The 14,241-nt window shown below is 44.1% G+C and overlaps 1 protein-coding gene across 1 annotated transcript in view; it reads left to right on the forward strand.

Annotated features, from left to right (window-relative positions):
- Positions 1-14,241, forward strand: part of atp10d (ATPase phospholipid transporting 10D) — a 32,610-nt gene that overhangs the window by 13,064 nt on the left and 5,305 nt on the right. Inside the window, exons 5-19 of the mRNA XM_079174342.1 lie at positions 293-497; positions 1,473-1,558; positions 2,503-2,609; positions 3,217-3,348; positions 3,724-3,836; positions 6,128-6,380; positions 7,109-7,317; positions 8,566-8,757; positions 9,823-10,516; positions 10,629-10,735; positions 11,817-11,943; positions 12,051-12,235; positions 13,079-13,379; positions 13,643-13,719; positions 14,038-14,163. Coding sequence (XP_079030468.1) covers positions 293-497; positions 1,473-1,558; positions 2,503-2,609; positions 3,217-3,348; positions 3,724-3,836; positions 6,128-6,380; positions 7,109-7,317; positions 8,566-8,757; positions 9,823-10,516; positions 10,629-10,735; positions 11,817-11,943; positions 12,051-12,235; positions 13,079-13,379; positions 13,643-13,719; positions 14,038-14,163 — 2,914 coding nt within the window. The remainder of the gene's footprint in view (positions 1-292; positions 498-1,472; positions 1,559-2,502; positions 2,610-3,216; positions 3,349-3,723; positions 3,837-6,127; positions 6,381-7,108; positions 7,318-8,565; positions 8,758-9,822; positions 10,517-10,628; positions 10,736-11,816; positions 11,944-12,050; positions 12,236-13,078; positions 13,380-13,642; positions 13,720-14,037; positions 14,164-14,241) is intronic.

A 14,241-nucleotide genomic window follows, 5' to 3' on the forward strand; every position in this document is an offset into this window, starting at 1 on the left:
GTTTGCTCATTCAATTCTGAGCTCCTCAGCACAACTGGGAAGCCATGATTGATTTGGCTGAGACCAACAGTCACGTGACATTTAAATTAAATTATCAAAGAAATTCAACTTGCGTATTTCCTTTTTTTTTTTTCATTGATTTATGGCATAACTGTGTCATTCTGCACAAAATAAATATTTATATTCTCTCTACTTCTAGCCATGATTGGGCTGTTTCCATAGAGGAACCGTCCTGCTCTTGTTAGTGTGCGATATTCCGCTGTGTCATGTTCTCGTCGGTGTCTGTCCACAGCGAGCAGAAAGCCTACGTTGACCAGCGCTGGAAGGATGTGCGAGTCGGAGACTTTGTCCGTCTGTCCTGTAATGACATCATCCCAGCTGACATGCTGCTGCTGTACTCCTCTGACCCACGGGGGGTTTGTTACATTGACACCGCCAACCTGGATGGAGAAACCAACCTGAAACAGAGACAGGTGGTGTCAGACCTCCCACTGCAGGTAATAATACATTTGGATTTCTTTTATATTGTTCATTTTACTTCATTACAATTAGAAAAAGTGTGTTTCTTCAAATGCAATTCTTGTTGTCAATGTCATTTTCAACAAAGAGCAATCTTATTAACCAGCCTGTTAATGGTAATAGGGAAAGGTAAGATCTCATGTTCTACAACAAATGTAATTCATCAGCTCTGAAAACACCCACAGCACTGTGCATGTGATATACCACAAAGAGTGATTGGTTGAAATAAACCATTACCAAATCTCACTATCTTTAAAAAAAATAATATTCTCACTTTATTGGAAAAAATCCATTATTGAAGTTCTGATTAAAATGCCTCAACGGCAAAACCTGCAGGACAGGCCAGAACATGGTGGAGGGGTCCGAGGAGGACAGGCCGCTGCTGTCCCCCTTAGGACGGGACCTCTTCTGGTTTTTAGGTGTTCCGGAGCTCACCTCTGATGCAGCTTCTTCTCGAGGAATTCTGTAGATTGTGTGTAATGTGTGCTCTTAGAATGCCCCGAGCCTCTGTAGGACCAGAACCAGCACAGGTGGCCTCCTCTACTACTTAGTTTGGATGGAGGATTTGAGTGATCTACATAAAACAAGCAGATTTGATCTCTTGGTGAATGTGTAGGCCTTCTTGCAAAGTCCTTAATGATTGAGATTGTTCATTTAAGTATTTACCAGATGTATTGTTATGGTGGAGATGTTCATTTGGTCTGTATTTCAGGAAGTGAGTTCTATAATGTATTAATAATGATTTCATGCAGTAGATACGTTTTATTTTCTTAAAGTAGAGTTGAGTAGAAAAATATGTATTCATATTAAAGAACTAATGAAAAGCTAACTGACATATTCCTCAGAAAACAGCTGTAGAATAAAGCGTGGCGTCGACTGGCAGCAGGATTATCTGTTATACTTCCGCATCTCTGCTCTGCCGTCCCTGTCTGATATCTGTGGGTGTTTTCCAGGGAGAGGAGTTCACCGCTGAGAGCTTCCACTGTTGTGTCGAGTGTGAGAAGCCCAATAACGACCTCGGCAGGTTTAGAGGTTACATGTGAGTCCCTTTCTATTCTAACGTCCCACACATGTAGTCAGTGCACACTGCCGGGACCTCGATATATGGATTAGGACTTACAGTCTGTGCAGTGTATTTATTGGCCCCGTGTGGTTGTTTTGTATCCTGTGTAATATCTCCGTCTTCATTTAAGACTGCATTAGGACAGCTCCCTCAAGTGGAAACAAAACAAAAACATTTGGGCTTTGTTTAAGTACTTCCTGTTGAAATGTTTCAGGCAGTAGCACTGTCATACACGAGTCTGGATTAATAGATATTAATTGTCTAAGAACAATAAAACCATTCGGTCACAGGGTCACACCATCAAAAAGCCAACAAAAGCCACGTTTGTAATCATTTTATAACGGCTCTGAGAAATCTAAAATATTCTCAGTTTATGTATTAATGATATAGTATTGATCTTGCTTTTTCAATGCTAACTCACTGTAAATAGCCTATAAATAAACCTGCATTGACATATTACAAAACAGACTGAAATGCATAGAATAAAACATTTAGTGGCATGAAGCATTACTGCTCGACAAAGCACTGTGTCACAAATTCAGAGGTGACATGAGAATTTCCCTATAGAATTTCATGTTTTGAAAATAGATAATGACGCATTTAGGACTTGCGCCTTTTATACATGAAGACAGTGAGACAATTAAGATGTGATCACAAGCTTGATGGAAGGAAAACGATGTCAATAGCACCTGCTTTTATCTCCCACAAAGCAATGCGGCAGGGCCACCTCTGTCTTCTAGATAGACCTGTCAGTGGCTAGAACTGGATTATGTTATGCAGCTGTGTGTGTGTGTGTGTGTGTGTGTGTGTGTGTGTGTGTGTGTGTGTGTGTGTGTGTGTGTGTGTGTGTGTGTGTGTGTGTGTGTGTGTGTGTGTGTGTGTGTGTGTGTGTGTGTGTGTGTGTGCACGTTGTTCCACAGGGAGCACCCCAGTGGGGCTCGAGTCGGCCTCCATAACGGCAACCTCCTGTTGAGGAGCTGCACCATCCGCAACACTGAGACTGTGGTGGGCATGGTGGTCTACGCCGGTAAGAGCAGAACACCTGTCACAGTGTGACTTTTCACTTTGAGGAATACAGCACATGTTTGAAACACTTAAGTTAGAACACAAAGGGAATGTGAACTCACTTCACTCCACGAATGTCCACATGGACTGTTTGTGCACTCTGTTCGGGGATCGAACCGTCGATCCTCTGATTGAAGGACTTTTTTTATTCATCGTAACTTCCAGCTGCCTCAGCTGATCTGATCTTTTCCTGACTTTTTAATCAGCTCCTCAAAAGTAGCTCTGAGCTCTTCCCTCTGTGTAGTTTGATCTGTTCGATGGACTTTCCAGTCCACTCACCCTTTTGTCTTCTCTGTTTGAGTTCCTCATCTTTTTCTTCAATCCTCTCCTCTTGAGTGAATGTCAAGCCAGAGAGTTTTCCACTTCCCTCTCCCCCTGTTGGTCGGATGTGGAAGGACTTCCTCCCTGGAATCCTCTCCAGATTCTTGTTTTTACTCTCCACTGATCTCCATGCAGGTCTAGTGTGGACATTAGTCTTCATTGTCTTTCATCATACGTGGGGATTTGTTTGCCGATATACTTCCTGTATAACGGACGTATACTGTTTTTTATCTTCCTGTGTGACTTAGGTCATGAGACTAAAGCCATGATGAACAACAGTGGGCCTAGGTATAAGCGCAGCCAGCTGGAGAAGCATCTGAACACAGACGTCCTGTGGTGTGTGCTCCTGCTCATCATCATGTGTCTGACTGCTGCCATAGGTGAGTACCGACCCTGCTCTCGCTTCACAAGTCAGCGAGGAGTAACAGCAGTATTACTGCAGGGTATAGCTGAGCGTGTGAAAGCACATGTAGACCACTTGAGAGCCATTAAAACCAGTCACCAAAAAGACACTGACCAAGAGCCAGTAAACGCTCCAGAGGCTGATGCCGGGTTCACACTATATACAACCAATCATTTGTAGTCTGTTATTGGAGCGTTTTCTTGCCAGATTTGCTCATGGCACACGGAGGGAATAGAGCAGACGCTGAAACTATCACTGAAGACTGGGAGCTGGCGAGGAATCGTGGACACGTCCAGTGTGAACTATGTCCAGCTTTAATCTCGAGCTGCTCTGGTGTCTTGGTGTGTTTCAGGTCATGGCGTCTGGCTGAAGAACCTCAAAGACCCGGTCTTTCAGGTTGATACGGAGACGTCTCCTGCCCTGGCCGGATTCTATGTCTTCTGGACCATGATCATTGTGCTGCAGGTACACAGTTAACCATTTCAGTCCAAGGTTAACAATTGCATTGTTGCAGTCTTGTTAAAGTCTCTTATTAGCTGCAATTATAGATCCAACGCTTTTTATTTTTCGGATTGCTTCAATGGATTATATAGACGTAGGATTGAGGGTCATGCATTTATTACAAATCTGAAGGTTTCATATTTGACAGCTCATAAGAGTAATCCAACTAATAAGTGAAATGTCATTTTTTGGTGAAAGTGAAGTCAACTATGGGCTTACAGCAACTTCATGAGCAGAAATGGACAGAAGCCAAAACTGATGAAGAGAACCAAAAAACCGAAGTAACTCTTACAGCAGTCCTTTCTGACTTCACAGAGGTTTGGGGTCAACACCTCGACTGTCCAGCAGGAATACTACCGATATTTAATATGCAACCACTTTGAGAAGCAATAAGACATTCTAACATCCTCCTCTCTCATATCAGGACTGAGTGGGAAAAGAACTTCAACTTGATGCACACATGTTGCTTGGATCCCCATAGCAGCATGAAAACACGGGCCACACTCATGATCGCTCAATCTGCTCATGACTAGGATATTATATAATACATATGAATGGGTAGATTGTCAGCTATATGACACACTAATAAGGTCACATATCACTTTAACAGTAGAGTGCAGGGGCTCCTGTGGAAGTTCAGGAATGCAGACCGAAGATAGCATATCGTTAAAAAAGGTCTTGCGTTGATGTAATAATGGTAATAACGACATTAATTAAAATAACGATAACATTAATAATTCTGATAATAATAACTCATTTGTATTGCACCTTTCAGACAAGAAATGCAGGCCATAGTGCTTTACACAAAAAATGGATCAATTAAGATGGAAAATAAAACCCATTGAATGATAATCATTATTTAAAAATCACTACCCATGTTTGCAGCATGTATATATATATATATATATATATATATATATATATATATATATACATGAATAAACACAGCAGCAGCTTCTCCTTCAGCAGCAGGACACATGTGTTGATAAATCCACAGAGCCGTTGCCCATGGCAGTCCACTGTGTTTACCTTCATTACAGCGCCTGAAAACACCACCAGGCTGCTAGCATACACATGCAGACATCTCCACACGTCAGACTGCTTATGATTCCATATTCTGCTCGTTTATGAAGAAGACATCCGGTCACCAGGCCACATCATAGCCTCTTTTTCCAACCGGCAATGTGACTGGCTGAGAGAGTATTTCACAATCACCACACACGCTGTTTGATCTTTGCGCTGCTGCACACACATACAAACATAAGCTCACCCCGCACAAATAACACATTGCGTGTCTACCTTGCATGGTGGCTACTGTCATCAGGGTGTGAATGGGTGAATGATGACATGTGGTGTTGAAGCGCTATGACTAGAAAAGCACTATATAAGTACAGTCTATTTACCATTTACCAAGTTGCTATGTGCTCCTGGCAGGCTAGTGTGCTAACATTAGCAGCCAGCTAGCCGTCATTCTGTAAATCTGCCGATAACCGTTCATACTAATGCTTACATACAAGTGCAGCAGTATTGTGTTCCTTTCTCACGTGCGTCATATTCCTCTACTCCCGTCTCGGTGTCAATGTTTTTGGTGAAAACCGCCGTTTGCCACTGTGAGAGCTTCCTGTTGCTCCTGCAGTTGACGTTGAGGCGATGTAGTCGTGTTTATTAGCCTACATCCACACGACTACGTTTCCCTTTCAAAACGCATATCCTTTGCTACGTTTACGCCGAACATCCACACTACTCAAGAGTTTTTAGAACCTCAAAAAAGGAGGCGTTTGAAAATGCTACCGACGTTATGTAAGTTTGAAAACACTGGGGTTGTGTTGTAGTGTGGACGGGAGGAAACAGGAACTTTTTGAAATACATGTAGGGGAGAGCGGAGTTGGTTGTGACACTTTTGTAACGACACCACGCAACCTTCAATACTTCCACACAATTTGAACAGTAATGGAAATAATTTGATCCCTGAACAGGTACATGTGTCGGCTAACAATTTATCATGTTTTTTTAGAGCCCAACCCAAACGTGAAAGACACATTTCTTTGAGAAAGGGAAAACATGTGTAAAATGTATTTGTATTTTTTGTATTTTCTTAAATGACTGATATGTGGAATTCACAGTGGGTCTTATTCAATAGGAAAAGCTAAAACTCGTGCGCTTACATTGAACATTTTCAATCAAGGTTGGTCGAGTTTGTGCTCGTCATATCCATAAATGCACCATTCGTTTAATAATCCATTTCTGTCCATCAGGTGCTGATCCCCATTTCTCTGTACGTGTCCATTGAGATCGTGAAACTGGGCCAGATCTACTTCATCCACAATGACTTGGCCTTTTACAACAAGCAGCTGGACTGCAGGATTCAGTGTCGGGCCCTCAACATCACCGAGGACCTGGGTCACATCCAGTACCTCTTCTCTGATAAGACCGGAACTCTGACAGAGAACAAGATGGTGTTCCGCCGCTGCAGTATCTATGGGGTTGAATACCCTCATGAGGAAAATGGTAAGAACGGATAATATGACCTTCATTTACCTCTGTTGGACTTATTTTCACAGTAGTGAAGAATCAGAGCAGTTGTTACAAACAAATTAGAAGTTGGTGTGATCCTAACTCACTGTTTGATATCTATTTAGTTTTAAATCTGTCACTTTTGTTTATTTTTTTTTATTATAGTTATTCAATATTACTGGGTTATTTTTCTGTGTTTGTTTGTTGGATGTTCTGGGGTTGGGGTTATTGTGCACTGTTCTGTGTGTTGTGCTATTTTTATACTCTATGAATAATATTCAAGGTCTAAAAACACGAGCAGTCAGATGATTAGACTATGTGGTTAACAGCCCCAGAGGTTAGTCAAACTTATTTGAAAGAGAGAACAAGGGCAATTATTATTAATATAGTTACTGCACACAAATCCATAAGAGTTTACAGACAAAGTAAACTGGCTCAGATAATGTGGATAATGAACGTGTCTGATGGTCTGACTGCTCGTATCTCTGAACTGTGTGTGTGTGTGTGTGTGTGAGAGTGTGTGTGTGTGTGTGTGTGTGTGTGTGTGTGTGTGTGTGTGTGTGTGTGTGTGTGTGTGTGTGTGTGTGTGTGTGTGTGTGTGTGTGTGTGTGTGTGTGTGTGTGTGTGTGTGTGTGTGTGTGTGTATATATATATATATCCATATCCATATCCATGTTTTGGTCCTGTGATGTAAATGGTCTCCGTTTGTGTTGCTGTGTCAGCTCGGAGGCTGGAGGTGTATGAGGCGGAGAAGATGGAGGCGGCCGGTCGCTCTGTGACTCTGAAGTCGGGCTGCAGTCGCTCCCTCAGCTGCAAACACAGCTCTGTGTCTCTGCACACACTCACTGGTGAGGAGGAGGAGGAGGAGGAGGAGGAGGACCAACCGTCCAATCACATCCAGCACAGGACCAGTGCCTTCTGCAGTCGCGTGGTCAGACTCTCACACACACACGCACACTCACACACACACTCACTCTCACGTACTCACACACCATCACTGGAATAGAATAAGAAAATAATTAGATTTTGACCAATATTGCAATTACAATTCAGTATGCAATGAGTTCCCTATTTTCTCTATATTAACTAAACACAAGCAATACATTATTCTGTATGTAATAGACCAACACAACATTGGATACAGTCAATAAATAAACTGCTCTTTCTTTACAAATAATACAATCTTCCACATTGACTTCAAGTTCAAATTCAAGCCTTGTAAACATGTAATGTAACTTAAACAAATCTGAGATCTGCGCTCAGTAGAGTGCAAATCTCAGAGAGTTATGTGTGAAATGACCACTACTGTGCTGTGTGATTGATGAGTATAACCATCAATTGGCTAACACCCTGTCAAGACACCAATGGCCTGAAAGCAGTGATGAATACAGGCAATCGGCTAGAAGTTGAAGTATAAAATAGTCATACGGTCTTGTCAAACAGTTTGAAGTGCTTAGAGGTTCAGCAGTTTGTGTACTAGTACTTCCATCAGCTGTTAGCCAACCACGGGAGGTCCTTGAGCATGCAGCCAGAACCAGGCACCAAAAATCGAATCGCTGCAGCATGAAGCGAGATTAGCCGCAGACAGACACAGAGGTGCACACTCGCTCACGAATGAACAGACAATCGAACGATTCTACCATTCTAAAAAAGATCCTGATAACTCAACGCCTTGTCGTAAACATGTTGTTAACCGCTCCGTGGTCCGGATGTTTTGTCTCTGGGTCGATGCTCACTTCAGGGCTAACCCACTCACTCTACCCAGCTGTTGAGAAGAGAGACACAGGGACTTCCAAAACAACACAGTACATTTATAACCACTTGACAAATGTACAGCTAACGTCCTCTCTGCTCCAATGGCCGACACCTGTCAGCTTGTATATGTTGTTTTCTCCTTTCATTTGCATATATCATGTGGAGCGTAGGGCAGCGTGTCTTCATGGGAAGCCCTCGGCCCTCCTGGTTGGTTAGAGTCACAGCTTTTTTCATTCATTTGAAAGTTAAGTTCTATTGCAGTTCGCAATTGAAGTTTGTTTACATGCACTATGGCTACCTGTCAATATAAGATGAATGCAGCAAACCATTTCTCCCATAACCCTAATCTAAGTGCATTAACACACTCGTGAGCTGTGCTGTCCTTCATGATGGATAAGCGCCTGCTGCTTCCCTGTCCGTTCAGACCAAGGAGGTGGTACCAGACCCTGAGCTGGTGAGGAAGTTGAACTGGTTCTGCTCTCCCATGCTGGCTCTGAGTGACGGCTCCTCTGGGACTCCGTCTAGCCTGGAGCTCACCTACATCACGGACTTCTTCCTCGCTCTGGCCATCTGTAACAGCGTGGTGGTGTCCTCGCCCAGCCAGCCTCGACACGTGGTGAGTAGATCACAAAATGTTGCTGACAGCATATGGCAAAATGTTTCCTCGCTGACCTTGCGCTTTTTAACTTTTGAACACACGTTATTGCTGGGAATGCGTTTTATTTGCGACTGAGCGTCTTGGTGTTTGGAGCTACGCTGGATTTGCTAACCTGAGTTTGCTAACCAAGACAGCAACAAGACACCAGAGCATGACAGGACACTTACAAGCTACGGTGCTTTTGACAACTTTTTCAACCCGAGTGCATCTACAACTCAACGAACACGTTCGCAGGAGGACCTCTTACTGGACCTGAACCACACCGATATACTGTACAACCTCAGTATTAAACTCTTTGTAATCAAAGAAAGGAGGATGGACTTTATCTTTAAGTGAACAGCAGCTTTGGTAACTGAACTGCTTTTGTTTTTTTACATCTGCAGTAGCATTGCTACTGTGTTCATTTATCTATGGTGATGTTTTTATGATATGGTTAATGTTGTTCCCTCTGATGTGAATAACATTTGAATGACCCGTGCTCTTTAGCGTGCAGCAGAATGTGTGTTTTAGCACTGCAGTGTTGCTGGATTGATTTGTTATGCTTTGTTGTCATATAAATATATGAGACTGGTTCTTGTGAGTTTGTTCTTGTCATTGTGTTAATTACATTGATTTTGACTATATGCATTGTCCGTTAATGACGAAGCATCCCATCATGTATCTGCATTCTGCAGTTAGTGTATTGTAGGTGTTGAGCTTAATGTAACGTTTAATTTTGTTATGTGAATATGCAGCTTTTACACAAAACAAATAACCGTAGCTGTGGCATCATAATGAGGTTATTAGGAGGTGGTTGAACTGTAGTAGGACAGCACTGAAGGCCCAGGTATAAAACACACGGCCCACCACTGGTATACTGTGTGCGGCTGCGCGTACCAAACTATGACCCCCTTCTGTGATGGTTCGGTACAAATACAAAAAACTCAAAAAACATTTTAACTAAAACCTTACTGAGCAGTTCAGCTCAGGAGTTCCCTTGCCAAAGCTGATCCAATGTTCTCTTCGTATTCCTCTTCACTGCAGGTGCCTGAGACTCGAACACCTCTCAAGTCCCTGGAGGAAATCAAGGTGATGTTCCAGCGCCTCAGCTTCTCTCCTCTCTCAGCGCTCTCCAGCCTGTCCCCTCCCCAGATCAAAGGAAGCCCTCGCAGCTTCACCAGCAGGCTGTTTTCACGGGGTAAGACCGGCTCCTTCACCTTCTCCACACCCACTAACAGCACCACAGACGGGTCAGAACCAGGCCAAGAAAGCGACCAGGAGACCTCCAACCTGAGGTGTGAAGTCCAATCATCCTCCAGAGTGGAGAGTGGAGGAGATGCTGGACAGACGGAGGACAGAGAGATAGAAGATACTATCGAGGGTGCAAGGACAAACCCTGAGGGGGCCAGGCAGGAAGTCGAGGACCTGATCGGAGACGTGGATTGTGAGAGTGCCACTGATGATGAACTGCTGTATGAGGCGGAGAGTCCAGATGAGGCGGCTCTGGTCCATGCAGCCCATGCGTACCGCTGCACCCTGAGGGGACGTTCTGCAGAGAGCCTGCTGGTGGATCTTCCGGGAATCGGATCATTGGCTGTCCAGCTACTCCACATCCTTCCCTTTGACTCCAACAGGAAGAAGATGTCGGTGGTGGTCCGCCACCCGCTCACAGGACAGGTGGTGGTTTATACCAAGGGAGCCGACTCCGTCATCATGGACCTGACTGAGACACCGAAAGGTAATTAACAGGAGGAATGTGACTGAAGAATGCTGTGTTCGAAACATAATAATAATAATAATAATATTAACAGCACTGTCTGTCTGTATCACTGTCATTCTGTTTTGTTCAGGTTCAGAGCAGGCTCAGGAGATCTACAGTCACATCAGAGAACAAACCCAAAATCATTTAGACGGCTATGCCAGAGAAGGCCTCCGCACGCTCTGCATCGCTAAAAAGGTACCGCTTCAGGACGGTGTTGTGGCTCAGACGTAGAGCGGGTCGTCTTCTAATAGCAGAACGCTCCTGATGGCTGTGCATCAGTGTATGAATGGGTGGGATTGTGAGTTAGAATTAGATGCCTGATGGGCAAGGTGGCACCTTGCATGGAATCAGTGAAGGAATGTGTGTGAACGGGTGAATGCTGACCAGTGTAGTGTGTGTGTGAAGCGCTTTGTGTAGTCGGAAGACGAGAGAGGCTCTATGCAAATACATGTCCACCTACCAATTACCATACTATCCAAAAAGCACATTTTCTCACACATTATTTGACTCTGTGTCATTGGGGTATGAAGCACTGAGGGTTGAGCCTCTAAAACAGACATGAGATGAAAAACTGAAAAACTAGTCAACCATTACATCAAAGCAAAATGTAGCGTTTGTGTTGTGAAACGTGTAACAATGTTGTAGCGGCCATTTCCATTCACTTCATTTGTGCTTGATAGAAGTCTTTGGTAGACTACAAAACCAACGTCAATCCTGCCGTCTCTGTTTAACGGGTTCCACGGATCTTTGAAATTGTTTCTGAATTTAAGGTTATAACATTTCCTAAAAGGACGTATTTTTAATTCTCTTGGATAATGGCGGTGTGGTTATGAATGCCGGTCCTCTGTAGATACTTGTGAAGCTCAGACTTTCCATACAGGCGTACATGTCATCATTCAGCCATTCATACACTGATGACAGGGGCCACCATGCAAGGTGCCACCTGCCCATCAGGACTAGCTCACCTTCATACACCATTCACACACCGTAGGCACAGCTATGGGAGAAACTTGATGTTAAATGGCTTGCCCAAGGACACATCGACATGAACCAGCAGAGCCGGGGATCCTCTGATTGAAGGCCGACCCTGCTCTACCTCTGAGCCACAGTCACAAATGAATGGATTCTGTCTCCAGAGATACGCTACAGGGACTTTTATTTTGGAAACATTTGAGAACTGTATGTTGTCATCATACATGTTGGTGGTATGATGACAACATCCAGTCAAAAGATCATTTCCAGTCTGGTTTTGCTGCGTGTTCTGTGTCTGGAGCAGGTCCTGGAAGAGGAGGAGTATGCAGGGTGGTTGAAGGGACAGCTGCTGGCAGAGAGCAGCATCGAGCACAGAGAGGAGCTGCTGCTGGAGGCGGCTCAGAGACTGGAGACCAACCTCACCCTGCTGGGTAGGAGAGCCGCTCAGCGCAGACATGACCGCATGCACATCAGAGCTTGGAGCAGCAGTACTTAAAGTACTTTGTGTCTCTCTATCTGTGTGTGTGTGTGTGTACAGGCACCACGGGGATCGTGGACAGACTGCAGGAGGAGGTCCCAGACACCATCGAAGCTCTTCAGAGGGCTGGGATCAAAGTGTGGATCCTCACTGGAGACAAGAAAGAGACGGCCATCAATATCGCCTACGCCTGCAAGCTCCTTTGTCCCAACGACCAACTGCTGACAGCCAGCTGTGGAAGCAAGGTCAGTACTACTACTACTACTACACGACTACTGGCCAAATGTAATGTTCATTTCACTGCATTGTGTGACTACTGCAAACATTACATTTCATTTGATATGTCATTTTGAATGGTAATGTTAAGGTCTGGACAAAAAGGATTCTCAAACCTATGGCACCAGTGTTTAGTCTTTTTTTACATGTTATCTATTGTAATATTTGGCCCTATGTGTATATAAATACAAGAACCAGCTGTCCGATGACAGTCAACCGTTTAGCGAATTTCATGTGTTTTGACCGTCTGGCTTTTCTCCAAATTGCATCACCAGCAACTCCCCAAGTTTCCAATATCCCTTCAGTCATGTCATCTGTCACATTTTTCATATTCACAAAACAATGAATCTTATCAATTGTGCTGTTTTCAAGATATTTCTAAGATATAGCATGCATATCTTTTGGATCACTTTGGGAAGTCTGCTTTATCTTGGGAAGATTGGACCAGTTCCTCAATATCTAGATGTATAATATACGATGCCAAAGCTCTCCCAAGTCAATGGAAAAATAGACATGTTGTTCTCAGAGACTGAACGTTCCCAATGAGGAGAGTGTCTTCCCATTCAACACTCTGGTCCTCACAGTATTCCAAAGTGTCCAAAGATCTTTCTTGTGAAAACTACAAATGCATCAAAATATTGAAATCACAAAAATATGCGTTTAATTACACATTAGAATACTCCAGAAGCTAAATATCCCAATCTCCGTAGAAGTGGTTGAGAAGTCCTTTTCCAAAATCCTTACCACAGCGACCCCTATCTTCCTAAAGTAAACGTATGCAACAGTAATCATGGAGTTCTTCCACCCATCAGGATGCATGTGCAGCTTTACTCGAGGAGCTCAAACTGGAAGTGCAGCGTAGTGCAGACGGTTTGACTGAAGGGACTGCAGCGGGGGATCCTGGAGAGTCCTCCTCAGGCGGTGTGGGAGGCTTCGTCCTGGTTCTGGACGGACGGACCCTGGACTGGGCCCTGCAGGAGGAGCAGAGGAGTGACTTCCTGGAGCTGAGCCGGAGATGTAAGGCAGTCATCTGCTGCAGGTCCACTCCGCTGCAGAAGAGCAAGGTGGTCCGGCTGATCCGGGACCAGCTTGGCGTTATGACCCTGGCAGTGGGTAAGGACTTGGCCTGATGAGTTCCCTCTCATTGTCTGTAATAATTACTTTTTACGCTAAGAAGTTTTCTCATTTCATTTCCTAAAACTAAACGTCAAGTCGAAGCCTGAGTTGGATTGCAGAGAGGGAGCGGTTATTGTTAGACCTGCTGATAACTGTTAGACAAAATATAATACCGACTGTGGGGGGTGGGCAATGTAGATTAAATCTGACGAAACGCCTTGTACATGTACTTAAACGTGGACTTGTTTCTGTTCATTCAGGTGATGGGGCCAACGATGTGAGCATGATTCAGGTGGCTGATGTGGGCGTGGGGATATGTGGTCAGGAGGGCATGCAGGTAATGACCCCTACATCCATCCCATACAGAACACTACCAAACCCTCAGCGGCCTGTAGACATGCAGCTCTCTTTAGCTAACTCTGTTTGATTCCGTATGATTGAACTCCAAGCTCTCTCTCACTGTTCTTACTCAATCTTCGTTTCTAAGTCCATAAGCTCATAAGACAGTGTGTGGTCCTATTAGCATCTATGTGATATCATAGTAGCCATTAGGTTTATGCTTTCACTTTCCAGGAGGAACTAATAGAGGGAGACACATGTTTGTCTGTTTTGTCTTTTCCCTTTTAATGACTAGCAACGATTGTATGTTCCCCAGGCTGTGATGTCCAGTGACTTTGCCGTCTCCAGGTTTAAACACCTCAGGAAGCTGCTGCTTGTCCACGGCCACTGGTGTTACTCTCGTCTGGCAAACATGATCCTCTATTTCATCTACAAGAATGTGGTGAGAGTTCTGTGTGTATCGATGCTTCTGAAATAGCTTCATTGAAGTGTCTGGTGCTCCGGGGGCTTTGACTCTCTC

Source organism: Pholis gunnellus (genome assembly GCF_910591455.1).
Source record: "Pholis gunnellus genome assembly, chromosome: 15".
Lineage (NCBI taxonomy): Eukaryota > Metazoa > Chordata > Actinopteri > Perciformes > Pholidae > Pholis > Pholis gunnellus.